The sequence below is a fragment of the Nicotiana tabacum genome, chromosome 1 (genome assembly GCF_000715075.1).
Source record: "Nicotiana tabacum cultivar K326 chromosome 1, ASM71507v2, whole genome shotgun sequence".
NCBI lineage: Eukaryota > Viridiplantae > Streptophyta > Magnoliopsida > Solanales > Solanaceae > Nicotiana > Nicotiana tabacum.
In genome coordinates this window covers 215,843,758-215,863,620 of record NC_134080.1, presented here as the reverse complement: position 1 = coordinate 215,863,620, position 19,863 = coordinate 215,843,758, and the positions used below count along the sequence as shown (strand labels likewise).

General features: G+C 36.7%; 2 protein-coding genes across 6 annotated transcripts; one reads left to right on the top strand and one right to left on the bottom strand.

Annotated features, from left to right (window-relative positions):
* Positions 1 to 358: 358 nt before the first annotated feature.
* LOC107795792 (farnesyl pyrophosphate synthase 1-like) lies at positions 359 to 7,356 on the top strand. Of its 2 annotated transcripts, NM_001325609.1 has the most exon segments (13): positions 490 to 651; positions 2,894 to 2,915; positions 3,318 to 3,433; positions 3,545 to 3,631; positions 3,717 to 3,833; positions 3,939 to 4,027; positions 4,121 to 4,172; positions 4,622 to 4,717; positions 5,525 to 5,569; positions 5,675 to 5,764; positions 5,893 to 5,964; positions 6,504 to 6,852; positions 7,321 to 7,356. In NM_001325609.1, coding segments are annotated over 12 exon segments (1,026 nt in total). In that variant the 5' UTR covers positions 490 to 540; the 3' UTR covers positions 6,633 to 6,852; positions 7,321 to 7,356.
* Positions 7,357 to 8,766: 1,410 nt separating this feature from the next.
* LOC107795793 (uncharacterized) lies at positions 8,767 to 17,178 on the bottom strand. Of its 4 annotated transcripts, none has more exons than XM_016618486.2 (11): positions 16,939 to 17,178; positions 15,651 to 16,034; positions 15,308 to 15,432; positions 13,508 to 14,277; positions 13,057 to 13,341; positions 12,035 to 12,948; positions 11,775 to 11,854; positions 11,563 to 11,655; positions 11,414 to 11,487; positions 10,490 to 10,610; positions 8,767 to 9,025 (listed from the first exon to the last, which is right to left on the bottom strand). In XM_016618486.2, the coding sequence occupies exons 3-11, from the start codon at positions 15,407 to 15,409 to the stop codon at positions 8,942 to 8,944; spliced, it is 2,523 nt and encodes an 840-aa protein (XP_016473972.2). In that variant the 5' UTR covers positions 15,410 to 15,432; positions 15,651 to 16,034; positions 16,939 to 17,178; the 3' UTR covers positions 8,767 to 8,941. The 4 variants fall into 4 exon arrangements, with proteins under 4 accessions (XP_016473972.2, XP_075112873.1, XP_016473971.2 ...); XM_075256772.1 differs by having other exon boundaries at positions 13,424 to 14,277; positions 15,942 to 16,034; positions 16,939 to 17,165; XM_016618485.2 differs by having other exon boundaries at positions 15,942 to 16,034; positions 16,939 to 17,165.
* Between the last annotated feature and the right edge of the window lie 2,685 nt (positions 17,179 to 19,863).

The window sequence follows — 19,863 nt, the reverse complement described above, 5'->3', positions numbered from 1 at the left end:
CCAGCATAATATAAGTTCAAGTATAATATAGTGGAGTTCCAACATAATATATTGGAGTTCGAGCATAATATATTGGAAGTTCATACGCATGTGCTCCAATCTCCAATATATTATAATGGAATTTTCCGTGTGGTGGAGTTCCAGCATAATATACTGGAAGTTCATACACAGGTGAATAAATTACCAGTATATTATGCTGTAACTTTTCGTGTTGTAACAAAATAATAACTATTTTTTAATAACTTTAAAAATACGGGCTATTTTTCAGTTAACAATCCGATAACGGGCTAGGCCGTGCTATTTTCACGTGAACTACGGAAGTGATACATAATTGACTGCTAAATTGAATTGATTGTGATATCAACAATAATGTATTTGGTACTTGCAACAAAAAGGGGGAGGCTGCTGTTAAGTGCTCTTTCCAACTTTTCCACAAAATACAGCGCTGGTTTTTGTATATATAAAAATATTCCATTTCAAGAACCCAACGAATACAACAATTCTCCTACTCTGAAAGTAACGAACATTCATTCCAACAATATGAGTAATCTAAAATCCAAGTTTTTGGAGGTTTACTCAGTATTAAAATCTGAGCTTCTTAATGATCCTGATTTCGAGTTTACTGATGAGGCTCGTCAATGGGTCGAACGGGTAATTTTTTTTATTTTTTTTTTATTTCCCATTTTTGATATTTAGTTTTTAAAATGACCCGAATAGAGAAAATGGACATAAAAATTCATATAGTGGATTAGGAATTGATTTTAGAGATTCATATAGCTGATCCGAATTAGTTTGGGATTTGTAGTTGATTGATTGAATTTAGCTAGTATATGTGATGATGGGAGGTAGTAGGTACCTGAGGTGGGCAGAAGCTGGCCTAGACGCTACCATTATATTTTTTCTTATAACAGCGTTGTATAGGCCAGCTTGCGCGCACCTTGGCTCGGGTTACCTGTTCGTTGATACAATCATTATGTATATTAACTTGAGATCGGTTGTAGGAACCCATAAGCTTAAAATTCTGAATCCACATCTGTTACCTGCTACCTCTCACTAGCACAGTTAACGAGTAACTATGTCCATCAAGGCTTGGACCGATGGGAAGAAATCACCTAATATTTTTGCCTCGGTTGGGATTCAAAGACACCACCATTATAATTAACTATGTCCATTAAGGCTTGGACGGATGGGAAGAAATCACCTAATGTTTTTGCCTCGGTTGGGATTCAAAGACACCACCATTATAATTAATTAAAAAAAAACTATATTTGCTTCTTGAAGCGTCTTGATATGTTCCTCTCCCTTCTAATGTTATGGAGTTTTTTTTTTTTTTTTTTTGTGGTACAACCTTCTTTTTCTTTTTTTTGAAACAATGGTAGAACCTTCTTATTTTATGTGAATTGCGTAGAATTTAATATTTGGCTGCATTTTTGATGTGGTTCGTTTCTACTGGTGTATCATGTTTTAATTTGGTGATCCTCTGTTCTTTCATCTAAAAGATTTTTGATGTATAAAGGGCAGTCCGGTGCACTAAGCTCCCGCTATGCGTGGGTCCGGGGAAGGGCCGGACCACAAGGGTCTATAGTATGCAGCCTTACCCTGCATTTTTGCATGTTGAATTCATATAATAGAGGATGATCAGCTAGTTATACTTGACATGTTATCATATCATGAGTGATCTGCTAGTCTCATAAGCGAGAAAGGAATACTTTGTTTGTGATTGAGCTGATTAACATGAGGTAAAATAAAGGCTTCATCTTTTGTTTCTAATATGGAGTAAATTAGATGATTGGGCCTTTCATCGGAGGGGGATCCAGGGTTTGAACTTTATGGGTTCGAGTTCAAAATTCTACCACAATTAATTATTTGTACTTATTTCGTGAATTCTTTTAACACATATCTGGGTTCGGAAGAACTGCCTTTCATTATTTGGTAGTGCTTGAACTAAGTCATTTTGTAAACCTCCTTTTTATCAACTGAACAAAGATATGAGCACATAAGAATGTGTCCGCAGCATCAGAAAGAAACTATTCTCAACTATCATAATGAAACGAAGATGACATTGGATTGATAATGGATTGTAGACTGCAAAAGAATTAGTTTTACACCCTTTTACCATATGCTCCAAACATCCAGTGAAGAAGATGTGTGTTAAGTAGAAATTTTGATGTTATAAAAGGAAGCAATTGAATATTTATGCATATTTAATGAATTTTCTTATGCAGATATAGGGTCTAAGCAAAAGTTATTGTGTTCATTCGAACCCGTAACTAAAGTGGTAGCTCCGCCCTTGCGTCTAACTTATTCCAAATACACTAACTGGAATCCAGCATCTCATTAATTGAGAGTATATGCAGCTTTGCTGGGTGTTATGCTTTTTGGAGAGAGGAAGTGGAGAATGCTTGTGGATCTGTTCTTTGTTTTACTAAGAGATAAATAGAGAATTAATAAATATTTTTGTGATAGAAGGGGATCTAACTTTTGATTTTAGAGTAGTGGGATAGAAGTGGGTGTGATGGTGACTGCGCCCGTTTTCTAACATTCTGTTTCCGCCCATGCTTTGTGATTGCTTTATGAAGAACGGGGGAACTGTATCCACTTTACTAAAAAATAGAGTTCAAAATGGTCTGTTTGGGTTATCTCCTGATGCTTAATGCGGTATAAACTAACTATTCTCTGAAAGCAGTTTGTTACTTTTGATATGACAAAATTTCTAACTTCATTACAGCTAGAGGAAATTTGTTATGACAAGTTTTGAACTTCGGTATGGCCGGTGTCTCCGGTTCTATTCATTTTAATTGTTCCCCTGAATTATTGAATCTTTTGGACAGCCAGTGTATCACTTTGTCTTCTTTTTATGCTTCTAATTTATACTTTCTCGTGATTGTTTCAGATGTTGGACTACAATGTACCTGGAGGTGAGAAATCTAGCTATTTTAAATTTTCTACTAACTCCATAATCTTTAATAGCTAGAGGTTTTTATTCTAAGCAGGGGCGTATCTATGTTTAGGGCATGGATTCACGTGAACCCATGCTTCTCTCCCTAGATTATGTATAATAATGTTGTGTCTCTTCAAAATTGCTTAAATATATATGTGTGCGCCCAAGCTCAAAGAATTCTATGGTGCAATGATTATTGGGTGCACCTTTACAAGTGAAGTCGGGGTTTCAAATCCCACGTCTATCTTGTTGTTTTTAATGATGAGGACCTAAAGGCTGAACCCGTCAAATGTAAATCATGGATCCACCTCTAATTAAGTGCACCCATCTTCTTAAAATCTTTGATCACCTTTGATTTAAGTACTTCATACTACAGGAAAGCTGAATCGGGGGATCTCTGTGATTGATAGCTACAGTTTGTTGAAAGAGGGGAAAGAACTAACCAATGAGGAAATCTTTCAAACATCTTCCCTTGGCTGGTGCATTGAATGGGTATGCAGCATTAGCATTCTTCAAGCTACACCTATCCTGGTTTCTAACCCCGAATAAACTTTTTTTTTCTTTTAAATTCTTCTGAGTGTATGGTGTGATTGTGTGCTGCAGCTTCAAGCATATTTCCTTGTTCTTGATGATATAATGGATGGCTCTCACACACGCCGAGGTCAACCGTGTTGGTTCAGATTACCGAAGGTGTGTGTATGCGAAGAGACTACTGTTTTGCTCTTTGAATTGATCGGCAATTACATCTACTCAGTCATTTTTTTAATTCTTGTAGGTTGGCATGATTGCTGCTAATGACGGCATACTTCTTCGTAACCACATCCCAAGGATACTGAAGAACCACTTTAGAGGAAAGCCTTATTATGTCGATCTTCTTGAGTTGTTTAATGAGGTGAGAATTTTTAAGCGCAAAGGAGGCCTCTGATTTAAACTTCTTATAATGCTGAACATTTTTCCTTTTTTTTTCCTCTTTGGCATTGTCGACATGTTTTTACAGGTGGAATTCCAGACTGCCTCTGGACAAATGATAGATTTAATTACTACACTTGTTGGAGAGAAAGATTTATCAAAATACTTATTGCCTATGTAAGGAGACTTCGTCGAGAGTACTGCGCTATTTTTGCTGCTTTCAGTATTACTTGCATTATTTAACTCATTGCGATGTGATTTTTCATGCAGTCATCGGCGGATTGTTCAGTATAAAACTGCTTATTACTCATTTTACCTGCCAGTGAGTATGAATTGACTTAATAGCTTGTTAATTGCTATTCTATTATGAGAATGTCTTAATATCTATTTCTTTTTCTGAATATTAAATTTGTATGGAAGACTTGTCATTTTTCTAACTTGAGTATAGATGTTTTAAAACAATCTCAAAGTTTTAAACATCTTGAAGTCAATTAGCCATTTGCAAAAGTATGACCAAGCTTCTTATTTAGATTTCCATCTGAGCTAAACCTTGCACTTTCCCCTTCAATCTCTTTTTAATGTTTTTATTTTTTTATTTCTCTAGATTCTAGATTGTAAACATGACTTTTAAAACTTCTGTGCATGCTCGGTTTGTGGTTAAATTTCCTGTTCCTCTTAATGAATTCACTATCCAAATTAATAAGAATTACCTCGAGATTAGTGTGCATTTGATATAAAGTACAGCCGAATACTTACTATGAATATTTTCAGGTGGCATGTGCACTTCTTATGGCAGGAGAGAGTCTTGACAATCATGTTAATGTCAAGAACATACTTATCGAAATGGGAATCTATTTCCAAGTTCAGGTGAGAATTACGATTAACCGCTCCATTTGTTCATATTCTATCTTCTAATAGATACCATGAGTTCTATGTAAGTAACACAAACTTTTAAGAGGGGGCTTGGTTTTGGTTTTAATTTAGTTATTGGAACAATTAGCTTATAAATATGTAGGAAAATATGTGTGTGTAATTATTAGTGTTGGATGTATTTGGATTATAGATTATTTTCCAAATAGTTCCATGAATTGAAGCATTCAGTTTGGTAAACCAAATTAACTTGGTTTTGAAAAATAGAGTTTTGAGTTTTCTTCTGTCTTTGAAATCTAATAGGATTTGGTTTTGAGAAAACCTGGTTTAGTTTTCTGAAAGAAAAAAAAAAAAAAAAAAAGTTGGTTTCCCTTTTGGACATACAAAACAATTGTAACCGAACTGTTCATTTATCTGTACGTGATGTGTACACATAAACAATTATTAAAAAAAGAAATAAAATAGACCAAATCATTCTTATGGTTAGCATTTGTTTTTTAGACTTGAATGTTGCGGTTTTTAAAATGTTGCACATTACATCTGTGTGCATATTGAATATGCTAAGAACCTTCCTGTACTTGTAACGGGAGGTTTGAAATTCGCTCTCTTTCAATGTAAGTGCGAATGTTTTGAGACACCTTATTGACACGTGACGCGTATCATGTGGTCAAGCAATGAACCTTTTTCATGGATTACGTAATAACCTAGCTGAATTGTCCATCTAGTTTAGTTTGTTTCCCAAGTTACCTAAGTATAATATATCCCATTTACAAATTCCGACTGAAAGTTTTTGGTACTTTGTAGGATGATTACTTGGACTGCTTTGCTGACTCCGAGGTGCTGGGTAAGGTAGGGTTTATAGAAAAGCTAACACTACAAAGTCCTGAAGATTAATCACAGTGCTCTTTTAACTTGAAAAAGTAGAAATCTTATGGGAATCTTTCTTGCTATCAGATTGGCACGGATATTCAAGATTTCAAGTGCTCTTGGTTGGTAGTGAAAGCCTTAGAATACTGCAATGAGGAGCAAAAGAAATTATTATATGTGAGCGTAAAAAGATTGTCATCCCTTTTTTTACCACAGTTACCCAAAAAAAAAATTGTCACCCTTTTGTTAAATTCTCCTCAGCAACACTAGTATGACGAAATGCTAAACGGAAACTTTGTTTGCAGGAGAACTATGGAAAAGATGATCCTGCTTGTGTTGCTAAAGTTAAAGCCCTTTACAATGATCTCAAACTTGAGGTTTCCTTTCTTCCTTTCTTTACTGTTCTTGTTTTCTCTCTTCTCTTTGGTAAGTAATCATGACGCTGTATTCTTTTCTTAGTAAAAAGTCATCTCAAATATGGTACTTCCGCGGAGGCAGATACAGGATTTTAACTTGATTAGTCAACCTTTAAAGTAGTCATGACGCTGTATTCTTTTCTTAGTAAAAAGTGATTGCTCGGACTCTTCAAAAGTGTCACCGGATGCATGTCAGATCCTCCAAAGATAATGTACTTTTGGAAGATCCGACACGGGTACGGCAAAGAGTTCGAGCAACATAGCTTTGGCCAAAGGCAGATCCCGGATTTAAACTTGATGGATTAACCTTTAAAGTTTTTAGCGCTAAACTTATTGTACTTTTGAAATGATGGGTCCAGAATATAATATTTGTTGATATTTAGTGGCTTTTGACATATATATCTATGTTCGTGTACAAAATAATGGGTTCGGTCGATCCCCTACCTAATAAGCTGCATACGCCACTGACTTTGGCCTATTCTTTTTGGGAAATTTCGTAGGATGTGTACCTGGAATATGAGAAGACGACATATGAAAAGCTGATAAACTCTATTGAAGCTCAGCCAAGCAAAGCAGTGCAAGCAGTTCTGAAGTCATTTTTGGCAAAGATATATAAGAGGCAGAAGTAGGAATTCAATGAATTAGTCAATTTTAATGTTTAATAATGTTTAGCAGTATTTGTGTTTCTCCCAATGGAGAAGATATGTCTGTATTTCAAGGGCAGAGCTAGAGTATTCCGTACGGGTTCGGTGGCAAGTTAAGAATTCATAACCTTCAAATTCAGGCTTCGCCTTTGTGTATTTCATGGATTGTTCTACTTTCTTGTATGGCTTCCACAGTCTTCTATTTCGTTATTTTAACATTCTGATGATGAATTGTTCTTTTCCAGACCTAGAAGCTATAGTCTCTTGTAATTTATTCACTGTTAAATAAACGGAAAAAGGCAAAATATACCGTTGTACTATGAGAAAAGGTTTAAATATATCACTCGTTATACTTTGGGTTCAAATATACTCTTGTCATTATATTATTGGTTCAAATATACCTTTTTTCGTTAAGTTTGTTTGAGGTAGACATCCAATCTTACGTGGCACTGGTATTTGATGAGGTGGATATCACATGGTATGTCACATCAACGCCCCTAACCCATTTTACTCCTCCCCTTTATTTGTTTTTCGACCACTAAAATTTTTTCCCTCCATCATAATTACCAACATAACCCCACCATGAACAATATTGTATTCAAACAATTGTCTTGGCGAAATGATTAGTCTAACTTTTTAAACCAATAATGCACCAAAAACATTATATAACACATATTAATTCCTATGATACCATCTCCGGTCCATTTTAGTTGTAGTTTAAGATTTTAACAACAAAAACAACAAACCCGGTTTAATCTCATACCCGTCTGGGAGGGTAGTGTGTACGCAGCCTTACCCCTACCCTATAAAGGCAGAGAGGCTATTTCCGATAGATTTTAACACATCCATTAAAAAAAATTATTTAATTGCATTAGTTAATAGGTTATTTAACTAAATCACGCGGACAAGTATACTAGTATTTCAAAAATGTATGATGGGCAAACTAGTTAATTGATTAGTTTGTTGAGATGTGTATGATATAGGATTACTACCTGTTTCATTGTTTGCTTTAGTACCTGTTTTACTGTTTGCATTGTAAAGCTTTTAATATTTTGTGACCAACTTAATTCTTCTAGTTGAAGGTTATTCCTCTTAAGTCAGAAACTTAAATCTAAAAGCCAGTAAAACCTCAGCTTTGAGCAATAACACGAAAGGGTTTACTGCTCTGCTTATCTATTAGTTAAAATAGCACAGTCTAGTCAGTTTTCGGACTTGTCATTCAAAAATAGCCAGCGTTTGCCAAGTCATTAAAAAATAGCCACTATTTTGCTGCAACAGAGACCGATCCAGCATAATATACTGGAGTTCGGTGCACCTGTGTATGAACTTCCAGCATATTATGTTAGACCGTTATACTTTGCTGGCTCTAATATAATATACTGAAGACTGGAACACCGGTGCTCCAAACTCCAGTATATTATGCTAAACCGGTATATTATACTGGAACTCCAGTATATTATGCTTGAGTATTTTTTCGAATTTTGAACAGTATTTTCATTCAAATTTATCTTTACATAAAAAGTAGCTAAATTTCGATTACTTTTGAAACTGTGGCTATTTTTGAATGACCATTTGTAAATCCGACTATTTTTTAATTTCTCCCTATCTATTATTGTAGTGAGTTCATTTTTTTAGGGAAAGACTCAAATTTACCCGTGTACTATTTGAAGTTGAGCTACAACACCCCCCACCCCCCACCCCCCACCCCAAAACCACAAAATTAAAAGACAATCCCATTTTTGCCCTTCAACACCCAATAAAACTCCGACCTAAGAATAATTTTAAACCATAGTCAGCGATAGATCTGGACATTTTTCTCGAAGAATTTAGACAGGTGAAATCCAACCACTTCAATAATGGCAAAGGCAAATACGATTTGCTACCGGCAAGGACATGAATAGGCAGAAGCGACTTTCCCCTTTATGAAATGGAAATGCCAGTTCCAATATATATATGAAAATTAATATATCAAGCAAACGACCCAAGCTTGAACTTTTTCCTTTTCATTTTTTAGTGCTATGAAACTCAACTCAACAAGGAATTTGGTTAACTCAACACACAGCAACTCGAACTTGACTTGTGGATCAGCCCAACTAAAGCCACTTGAGCTCGAACAAAATTTTAGAACTCATTAAGATATCAAATCAAGCCAAAGCAAGCTGCCACTTGATCACGTCACTACACCCCCTACATATACACAAGGCAGTAACTGACGATGTTTGAGCCAAAAATTTTATAGAAAGTAGAAGTAACAATAAATATATCAATTAGGTAGGAATTCTTCGTATCAATCTTCAGTTAGTCGGCCTATTCCAGGCCGTCTCTGATGTCACAGCATTTCCATAATAGACCTGCTTTGTGGAGTCATCCCAATAAGCCTGGAGAAGAGAGTACCATTAAATAAGACAGAAATGGCAGAAAAAGTGCAACGCTACATGAGATGCAGCGCCATCCACAAATTATTATTTTTTTTTGTGTGTGTGTGTGGGGGGGGGGGGGAATCGAGGATTTCACCATCCACAAATTATCGAAACTTATGGTCCCCTTCAACTGATTTCAACAGGTTATAGCCTGTAGGGTAGGGGGCTAACTAAGTTATAGCCTATAGAAGATTGGAGTCACTGGGGAACAACAATCATCAGCATACGCTTAAATTGAAAGACTAGTAAGCAAGTAGGAATTGAAACCAGTTAACCCCTAATTGACTCGAATTTCAAGAGGCATAACTAAGATAACAAATTGATCTACTTTATGATAATGTTTTTGATCTAATATATACTGAAATTAATATCGACCCTTTACCACCTCTCTGGCTATATTCATTTTACCACCCTAATTGCTTTAGTAACGTTTTGAATGACCTTCTCATGTTTTTAACACTAGTAGCTATTAGTCCTTGATTGGAATATACTGTCTTCTGCTAGATCACCAGTTTTGTCAACATGGCCGCCACGAGGCTATAATAGTAGTGTTGACCTTGCCCAATATCTCTGTATCGTTCCAACTTCTATTGGATGTCCCCCAAGGGACTTGACCTTGCTCAATAGAAATGATGATTGATTCTCCTAAGAACAAGTAAAATCAAAATGATAACTCCAATTTTTTTGATTGGTACTGATAGCTCCAATCTGTGTCAAGGAATATAGTTAAAGGTATTCAATGCCAACATTTGAAGTGATTTAATTAGTGTGCTCCACCAAACTGTGGCATGTACAGAGTTTGGAGTATAGTTGAATTCTATCAGCAATCTACCCTGATTTCTGCCCTTGCCAAGCTAATGGCTAATTGGACATTAGGGAGAAACAGAGAAACAGAGAAACAAGGAGAATTGATCGACAGACAGCAAACAAATTAAAGCTGCAAACACATGTTAAATTTTCTATTAATTTTGAGTTTCCAACTTAAAAGGTTGTTTTTGATACCACTAAAAGGTTGGTTTTGAATTTTGATACCATAAGGAGGTGATTCATGAATTAGAGACCTCAACAAAGACAACATCATTTTTTTATGATTAGATACACAATGCTACCAGATATACTCACAAATCGCAATTATGATGATATTCATTTTCGTAGCTCAAAACTAGTCTCAACTTCTTAGAGAAAGAAGAGAATGAAGGCACTTGGATCGTGTATCATAACAACAAAAAACTCAGCGTAATCTCACAAGTGGGATTTGGGGAGGATAATGTGTACCCAGACCTAGACCTAATCCCTACCTTGCGAAGGTAGAGAGGCTGCTTCCGATAGACCCTCGGCTCAAGGGTCGTGTATCATACACACACTAAAATAAAATTTCATCTTCCATGCAAGGATAGAAAACACCTGAGCTGAGAAGTATACCTGCCATCCAGATGGAAGACCTCTAGAAAGAACATCTAGATCAGGCTGCTCATTTTCTTCAGATGGTTGCTTTTCAGCCTCCCTCATCTTTTCAGCTCTTTTTCGTTTCACACGCTCTCGCCTGCAACATCAATATAGCCAAGACAAAAAAAACTATAATTTACTACATTTATTGATTATGACACTGCAGGCACAACTGTATGAGTTAGCGCCACTTCCATAAGAGTGCATCCATATGATTCAAGCAATACATACATGCTGAAATAGTGCACATATCAAGCGAAAGAGTAAAACAAAGAACACCAAACTATCCTAAGATCGGAAAGGGCTGGGAGAGGAGGGAGGATCTTAAGACAAGTCCACTATTCCAACAAAGGATAACACATAATCAGACATAACCTAAGTTGCTCGGACTCAGGTGCGGGTATCCGATACGGGGACGGATCCGAGTATTGGATTCAGCAAAATCTAAATTTTAAGATTCGGGTGTGCGGATCCTGATATGGATACGGGTGCCGGGATTCAGCTAAGAAAATTCAAAATAATAAAAAATAGAGCTATAAAAATAATGTAAATTTTGAGATATATTCTGTGAAAAACTTACATGAATATTGTAGAATTCAATCTTTCATTTTCCAAAAATATGAGACAAAAATACTACAATATTGAAGATATGCCATTTTCCATAACTTAAATCTATTTTATTTTTGATTTTGAGAAATCAAAATCTCAATTTTTCTCCCAAATTTGTCGATAGACTCCGGTCAAAGTGTCCGAAGTCAGTTGACTGAATCCGGGACGTATCCCGCTCCCGTCCCCGTCTCGTATCGGAGCGGGGACGGCACCAAAATTGAAGAGTCCGCGCAACTTAGGATATAACATACAGATATAGTGCAGTGAAAAGTAAATGATCAGAAGTACTACCAATCACCGCCAAGTGGTTGGAAATTTGCATTTTCTTTGGCCTCCCCACTTGCAATCTGCTTAGCACGCCATTCCTACAATCAAAATAAAGTTAGATATACTAGATGCTATTGTCTATCAACATCAAACTGCACATAGCATCATCAGACCTCTATTTCTCGCTGTCGTTTCTTCTCCAACTTCTCCAGAACACTTTTGGGTTCTTCCTCCTCTGCATGCAGCTCCTCTTTGGCAGCTTTCCACTAATGAAAATTATGAAATGAGTAAGCATTACAAAATCATTTAAGAGAAACTACATTGCCAAAACGTTTATAAACAATCTTCAAAGACCTGATGGAAGCACCAAAGAGAAGGCAGTTACCTTGTCAACCAAGCTCGAGACTTTCTTATTAGACCTTAATGTGGAAACCACACCAGTAGTGCGCTTTTTATTACGCGAAACTGAGGAAAAAAGAAAGCAAAATAAGAATGTTCAGCTTCCTACACTTTGGAAAAAGCTCCACGAGGAAGAGTTTCACATGTTACTGCAGCAGAAAAAGCCTCCGGATACTAATGACATACTAAAAATGCAAGAACTGCCACTTTAAAGCAAGCAAAGAAAGTTTAGATTGCCCAACTTACCTTTCGATTGAACCTTTGAGGGGGCAGTTGAAGCAGTAGCAACAGAGCCAGTGACCATAGATGTTGAAGACACAGCACCACCATCCATCACTGATACACTTCTTGTAGCTTGCAAAGAGGATTGTGCAGCAGGAACATCAAAAGATGTCTTTTCAGACTCCAAATTAACAGGTACATTGGCCTCAGTTTTTGCTAACAAATCAGATCGTGACCCCCCCTGGACATCTAAGGATGGAACTGCATCAGGTGCAACATTTTCATGAACTGGTATAGCTGGAAGACCAGAAGACTCTGTACCACTGACTACGGAAACAGGCTGCAGTGCTCCATCCTGATAGCCATAGTATGCACTGGGGTCAACATGGTTGATTGCCACAGGAGCAGCACTATACGTATCCGGGATTTGATAATATAATGGTTGATGACTAACAGCTATCTGACCGTCCGAAGTTGCATATAAATTACTGGCAACTTCAGAATTAGTTTGCCCATAGTATTCAAATGTCGAACCTGGATAAGCTAAGTTATAAGAAAAAGGTTGAACCGATTCCATATCTGAAGGAAGAGCATGTGTGTGATCTAAAGGTTCATCGGGTGGTGGTGGTGGAAAAGGTTCATTTTCAGGAGGAGGTGGAGGAATCCAGTCTTCATCAGGTGGAGGAGGAACATTAGGTGTTTCTTCCGGGACGAAGGACTCCAATTTTGTCTGTAGCGCAGAAAGACTTGGTACGTCCAGTGGGGCATGATTTGGGGCATGCAGTGCATCCCCCACAGTTAAGCTGCTCGAAGGTTCTGCATCTTCAACTTCCATATCCACATCCATGTCTACTTCTTCAGCCGGATGAAGCACTGTTTGAGGAGTTAACTCTTCATGTACAGTGACTCCAGTGGCTCCAGCTTTCTCACTTGCATCACTGAAAGAAAATGTGTAAGACAAGTTAGATGAGAAGTAGCACCACTATAGAAACAGAAAATTTATCATGTTCTTTATAGTCGAAATAATCAAGGTAAATCCAGCATACCCAGTGGTAGGATGACTTGGCTTCTCTCCAGTTGCATCATGTACATGATCACTGTCTCTGTGAGATTCATGACCAGCCTCAACATCACTGTGTTGTCCGGACAGGAATTGCCCACGAATTTGATTTATTTCTGAATCTAGCAGTTTTATCTTCCTCTCAGAGTGCACCCAGAAGGGAAGCAATGACAACCCATTACAGGCTAAGGACCTAATATCAGCTAGCCTAATCTCAAGTTCCAATACATATTTTGAAATTTGATCGTGCAGTTGCACATAATAATTGGACCTGTTGAACAAGAAATAATCAGTAAAAACAAACAGGGGATGGAAAAGAAGAAAGTGAGAGGAGGAAAGATCCTTGTACAAACTTTTTCAGACATACAACAAGAAATACTGAAGAGATGTTGGAATAAAGCCCCGAGGAGAAGCACATAGGAATCTCAATAGCATACCCTTCCATGGTCTTCAATTGCTCTAGCAAGCGTTCACAATGTTTTACCAGGTCAGAGGAAAAGTCTGCCTCAGTTTCATCTTCTGGAACATAATCTGCATCCCTATGCATTGTAGAATCTTCACCTGAGGCATTCAAATGATCTGCAAGAGTTTGATCTGATTGCCCTGAAGAAAGAGATCCACCAGGAGATGATGGTTCATTGTGTTGTGAGTCAATTTGTTCAGAGTCATTTATTGTGCCATTTTGGTCCTCACCATTGTCTACTTTCTTATCATGTAAGGTATCATCTATTGGCTGCCTGTATTCATTGATGTTGCTATAGCTGATGCCAGTCTGTCTAATGTCTAATGCAGAGGATTCTAAGTTCCCTGAGGTGGCACTGCCCGTGCATTCAGTATCAGCAGTAATTTTGTCTTCGAACCTCGGTTCCAATATCTTGGGCACTTCCCATGAAGTCTCTCCTGTTACTATGTTCCAATAATAATACTGATTACTCTCTTCATGCAACACCATCTTCCACCCTGAACTTGCATCCCCAAGAACTTGTGCATCCAAAGTTGCAGGAGCGGTAATTTGCTCCGTCACACTCAATTGAGTGTGCAAATCAACTGAATCAGAAGCATCGTTTTCCGTAGTACTATCTTCTGCAGGTCTATCTGAAGGACTTGGTACATCAGAGCCATTGTCAATAGCTTGCTCTTCAACTTCCATAACGGTAGAACCAATTTCCCCAATAACATTATTTTCCTCTCCACCAGCTTGTTTTTCCTGAGCAGAATGGCCACAAAAACAGAGTTATTAGATCAACTCCATGAAAGTAACTCCATTCAACTAGGAATGAAAAGCTGAATAGAGATCGGAATGCATTGTAGAGGCAATGTTAGGCTAACAGAGTAGAAATCTCATATAATAATCTAAAAGAAAAAAATCATTAAAATAACAAAAACAAAAAAACTCAGAGAAAACATCTCAAAGAAGCAGCAGAATTTATGTCTCAATAGAGTGCTAGTAATTGGAAGGGAAGGTAATCACTATGTATTGGAAATGATATTTGCAGAGTAGTAAGAGGAGCTGAGATCTAATAGGAGAATAACTACTTGAAGCACAGCCTAAATAAGTGGGAGTCAAAACTAGGAAGTTCGTAAAGAGTACAACTACTACTACTACACTACGGTCCCAAAAAAGTTGTAGTCGGCTATATGAATCCTCACTTACCATGTTCCTCCATTTAAATTCATCTTAGGCCGGTATTATCTAAAATATAATAAAAATAAAAGGTATTAGAAGTTCTTTATATTTTCTACTGATGTATAAATCTTTGAAAGGCTAAGCAGCTCCTAGAAAAGCATAGGACGAAAAGCAAAAATGATAACATGCAAATACATATTCTCAGCTAATAGCTACACCCTATACAGATCTTTTTCTTCCAATGTGCCATATCTTTTGTTAAGTCTGTATGGATCCCAAGAAACTGTAGTATGTAGGTCCTTCTAGACAACTTACTTCCAACTTCCAAGAGATTTTAGACCTACCTTGTCCCCTTTTTAACACCTTCACACACAATGGTTTCACATCTACAGACGGGTGCATCTGCCGGTTGTTGTAGGTCGATGACCTTAAAAGTTTGTAAACAATACACAAGCAGAATTTTATTTTTTTAATTTTAAGCTTACAATTCACCTTCCCAGCACTGTCAAATCAGAATGCAAGCAAAAGAATCCTCTTTGCCAAAATAATTGGCTCATTGATCTACAAAATGTGTGACCAACAGCTAGTGAATACATTACCTACAGCTTACCTGGTCGTCGTGATCAAGAGAAGAATCTTCTGAAGCAGCACGATTAAGTCCTTCACTAGATTCCTCATCCACCTCATCATCACTATATTGCCCAAGCAGCATAAGTGGATTCTCCGGTTGTTTACCTGATGGCCAAAGAGGATATGTAAGAGAAGTTCAAGCCAAGTGAGCCGAACACCTAATATATATTATGATAAAGCCAGTATACAATTTAGGAAACAAATATAACAATATTAGAAGAAGAGGACTGGTGAATTTAAGATATATGCAGTTCACCACCACCTGTAGCACATCACAAACTGTCAGAAAGCCATAAAACAAATAAAGACAGAAACATACGAACCGAGGAGAGGAAATACTCTTCTTGTAATTGGAACGCCTTTGATGCCGCCAAAAAGGGCATGATAGGTAAGACGTAATTCAATAATTGACTGTGGCAGGGGCTGACGTTAACTGATGACCAATTGAAAGTTCCCAATACCACAGCAGGCTACAATTCTGAAAACATAACCTTTTGTGGTACAAACAAGATGTCTTGTACAAAGTAAATCAATAAATTCCACCAACATTATCGGTCACATCATGCCTTCTCTACAAAGATGAGTCCTTTTTGAAGAAAACTGACGGAACCCACCTGAAGACGATGGTGAATTAGGTAGCTCAGCATGAATCTTGGATTCTTCTTCCCCTCCAACTCCATCTTGGACAGAGGAGCCACCCAAATCTCCTAAATATTATATCAAATTGCTCAATTGTTACGAAAAGTTTTAAATAAAAAAGGGAAGCACAAAGTGATCATAAGGTAGTAACTCAAGTGGATGCAGGTACCCAACAGTTGAACCGGACTTATATGCGATTTTTTATTTATGAAGAGGACATATATGTGTTTTTCCTTCCAAATTTATGGTTCTAGCTGATTCAACACTTCCAAATTTGTTCCACCAATATATCCGGAAAGGTCAAAGGATGGAAAAAAGTTTTACCAGATCCATAAAAACAAAACTTCAGCATAAATTGAAAAGGCTCGAATCTTAAAGCTCATGTTCTTGACATTATTCTCTTTACTAGACAAAATAAAATCAATCAACCACGCATCAATCTAAATGACTAAGCCACTGTATTAATTACGTACACAAAAACTTCTGTAAACTTTAAGCATTCATCAAAATTTCTCTATTTTTCACTGGCTCTCAACTTATGCAACTGTTCTTAATTTGGATTTAGAACCGACAATGCTTCCCATAGCTCACCAAGTTTATAATCCAAAATAAAATCAATCAAACAATCAGCCAGGGCTGAACTACCGTACAATATACAGTGCATATATAGGTAGAACCAGTATTTGAAACTTATGCATTCGGGATTCTAGTACTTTTAAGTTACTGGCTTCTAAATTTATAATTTATATGGAATTATTTAAGACAAATATAGAATTTGGACCAAAGCTACTGGGTTAGGCCGAACCAGCAACTGAACTAGCTCCACCGGTATATATAGGTCCAATATTATTGTTTTATGCATATATTAAATCTCGAACACAACTAGTGAAATTTATGGCTATTAAACAGAAAATATATTGACCTTGAAAACCTACAACAACAACAAAACATAAATTCAGAAATTGAAATTACCAGAGGGTTCCGCGAAAAGATCGAGCTTAACTCGACGACCGGCGGCACTCTTAGCTGCAAGCTTACGCTCTTTTCTCCTCCCCATTGATTTGATATGATATTCAAACAGATTCAGAATTTGAAATTGACGGATTTGAAGATGAAATTTGATATGTAATTTTCACTAAGTAAAACCCTATGGCGCTCAATATATTCAGCTGAAGAACAGATTGTAAATTGGGTATTTCAATAACTGGATTTGAACAAGGATAGGAGAGTAAAGAGAGTTTGTGGTTATGGGCTAACAGCCCAATCCTTCCTCGTGGGTTGGATTGTGGGCCTTATGGAATTGGGCCTGAATTATTCGTGCTACATTTAAGCCCATAAACCTTTGGGGGAATAACGCAAATATGATAGAGAATTTTTCATAAAGCACCATCTTTTAGCCCTAATTAGTCATTTATAGATACCCTTTGTTATATTACTTGTTATAGATACCTTTTATATTTTTATACAATGTACTTCATGTATTTAAGCAGTTGTATTCATTAATACAACCAAAAAAATAGGCGTAAAAACGGGAACTCCAGCTAATGGGTATCTGTATTTATCTGTATTCAAGCTGAATACAAATAAAATACAATAACATTTTTGTGCAAATTCTGGGAAGTTAAACTTGTTAAAAACAGAAGGAAATAAATTCACATGATAGTCTCCTAATTTAACTCAAAGAAATAATACGAGTACACATTAATCCGCTCAAAGAAAGCAGAATAATCTTCTCCCTTTTTTTCGTGAAAAGAAGCAAAAAACATAGCAAACAATTACAGAATTGCATATTTCATAGCAAATCAGTTTTGAATACATATCAATACAACTACAAACACTTACAGAAGACTAAATACAGTAACAAGGCTAAATACATATTAAAAACTAGATACCACACACATGACATAAAAAATAAGTAAGCTGAATACATATGAATACATTTGAAAACTTACTGGAAAATTGAACAGTTACAAACAAAAATACAGTTGAATACATTGCATATTTCACAATGTAAAAGAGAGAGAGAGAACATGTTTAGGAGTTATACAGTAATTAGGTGAGAGAAAATACAAAAAAGGAGAGAGAAAAATATTTTTTAGCATATATGGTGCCTTAATTGTAGGATGGAACTATATTTAGATTTTTTGCTATAAAGAATAAAAGGTATTTATAGGATGTAATATTTTAAAATGGTATTTATTTAATATAAATAGGGTACTAATGTATTCTATAGGTTGTAAAATAAGTTTTGAGGGGGGAAATCGCGCCAGAATTTTAAAGCAAGCTCTTGACGATCGCCAAAATTTAATATTCGTTGTGGGTGGGATTTTTCTTTACCATCAAGTTATGATGATCGTCACGATTTTGGCACAAATCCTGATGAATCATCAGATTTTTTAGCATTATGGCTGAAAAATCAGGTGATCGTTAGAACTCCTGATGCTTCAAATTCTGACTATCATTAGGAGCGTACTTTAAAATTCTGGCACAATGTTATTTCCCCAAAATATTTTGTAAAGGAGTCAAAATATAAGTGTAGTTTAAAATGGTTCATACAGCGTAATTTAATCAAACTTTTTTTCCCGAGTTAGCCTAATTACCAATTGCATTTTTTAGTGCTAGAAAGTATCTCCTACATGTCCCTAGCTTGTCAAAAACCACAAAGGGATGTAATGGATGGGTGAGAACTCACTCCTCTTAATCAGGAAATTCATGTTCAAACCTCATCTCACTTTAATCTTCTCATGAACCTGAATCGCTTTAAAGACTATACTTGCTTCCTTCCTCCATAAGCTAATAAGGTATTATATTATTCTAAACTGATTTTATTTTTTTATACACTCATGATTTGGCTATATAGGGTAAAATATGTTCATATTAAGCGACATGTGGAGCCGAAGACAGAAGGCAATCAGGTACGAAGGCAACGATCTTGTTGGTTCCCGAAAGGATTGGTGTTCATGAAGGCGGAACAAATGTCTGTCACTTTGTAGTATTTAATTAAAAATATTCTATAGCATTAAATATATAGTCCGTTACAGAGAATGTGGCATTCACTGCCTACCATTACATATTCTTCAATGACGCTCATAATTGTCATTTAAGAGGGGCTTGATCCCATGACCTTGTTCCCTAGGTGCAATTATAAATAGAGAGCTCAACAACCATTATAGAGGACATGAATTTTCTGGCAAACTTATGCAATACACTGTTCAAAGCTTAATAATATTTTATCTCCTTGCTTATTAATATTGTTACTGCTGCCTCTAGAAGCTCTGCTCCTGAAAACAGGATTTCGGCTATCTTATCTTGATTTCAATGCTAAATCTTACATTCTTATTTAATTTATCTATCTTTCTAGGATCATATCAATTCACTTGTCTATAAACCATATATACATTCAACTGTACCATTTTACGGGTAAATAGTTTGGCGCCCACCTGATCCTTGAATCCGTTATTAATGTGTTTGATTCTTTGTTCTTAGCAAAAATCATTGAAAATGGTAGATAACGATATCAACATCGCACACAACATTGAGGCCTAAGGAAATCAGCCTCAGCACAAAGATTCGATTAGTGATACCCGCAATGAGGGGGATGAGGCCATGTTGGTCCATGGCGGGCAATATCCACGTCACGTTTGAGAGGCAACTCCGAATGATGCTGAAGAAGAGCATGTCGCTGAAATAGTGAGGATCCCGAAGGAGCAACAGAAGGTATTATGGGTCATCTCTCACGAAAGGATCAGGTCACGATGGAGTTGAGATAGGCATTGTCAGTGCTTCCAACAATGCGAATGGACGAGGTCCAGCTTCTCTCGGTGCTCCGGTAAATCAAACAATGCAGAGGGTCGATAACAACACCCTAAGGGGCGAAGTCGGCTTTGACAGGCCGGG

Coding starts and splice junctions, on each gene's coding strand:
- LOC107795792 (XM_016618484.2), top strand. CDS start 370: ATGTATTTGGTACTTGCAACAAAAAGGGGGAGGCTGCTGTTAAGTGCT. Junction 652..2,893: donor CTCGTCAATGGGTCGAACGG/GTAATTTTTTTT, acceptor TGATTGTTTCAG/ATGTTGGACTACAATGTACC. Junction 2,919..3,317: donor GGACTACAATGTACCTGGAG/GTGAGAAATCTA, acceptor TTCATACTACAG/GAAAGCTGAATCGGGGGATC.
- LOC107795793 (XM_075256772.1), bottom strand. CDS start 17,023: ATGGGGAGGAGAAAAGAGCGTAAGCTTGCAGCTAAGAGTGCCGCCGGT. Junction 15,433..15,941: donor TAATTCACCATCGTCTTCAG/GTGGGTTCCGTC, acceptor TTTGGCCATCAG/GTAAACAACCGGAGAATCCA. Junction 11,488..11,562: donor AACGACAGCGAGAAATAGAG/GTCTGATGATGC, acceptor TTTTGATTGTAG/GAATGGCGTGCTAAGCAGAT.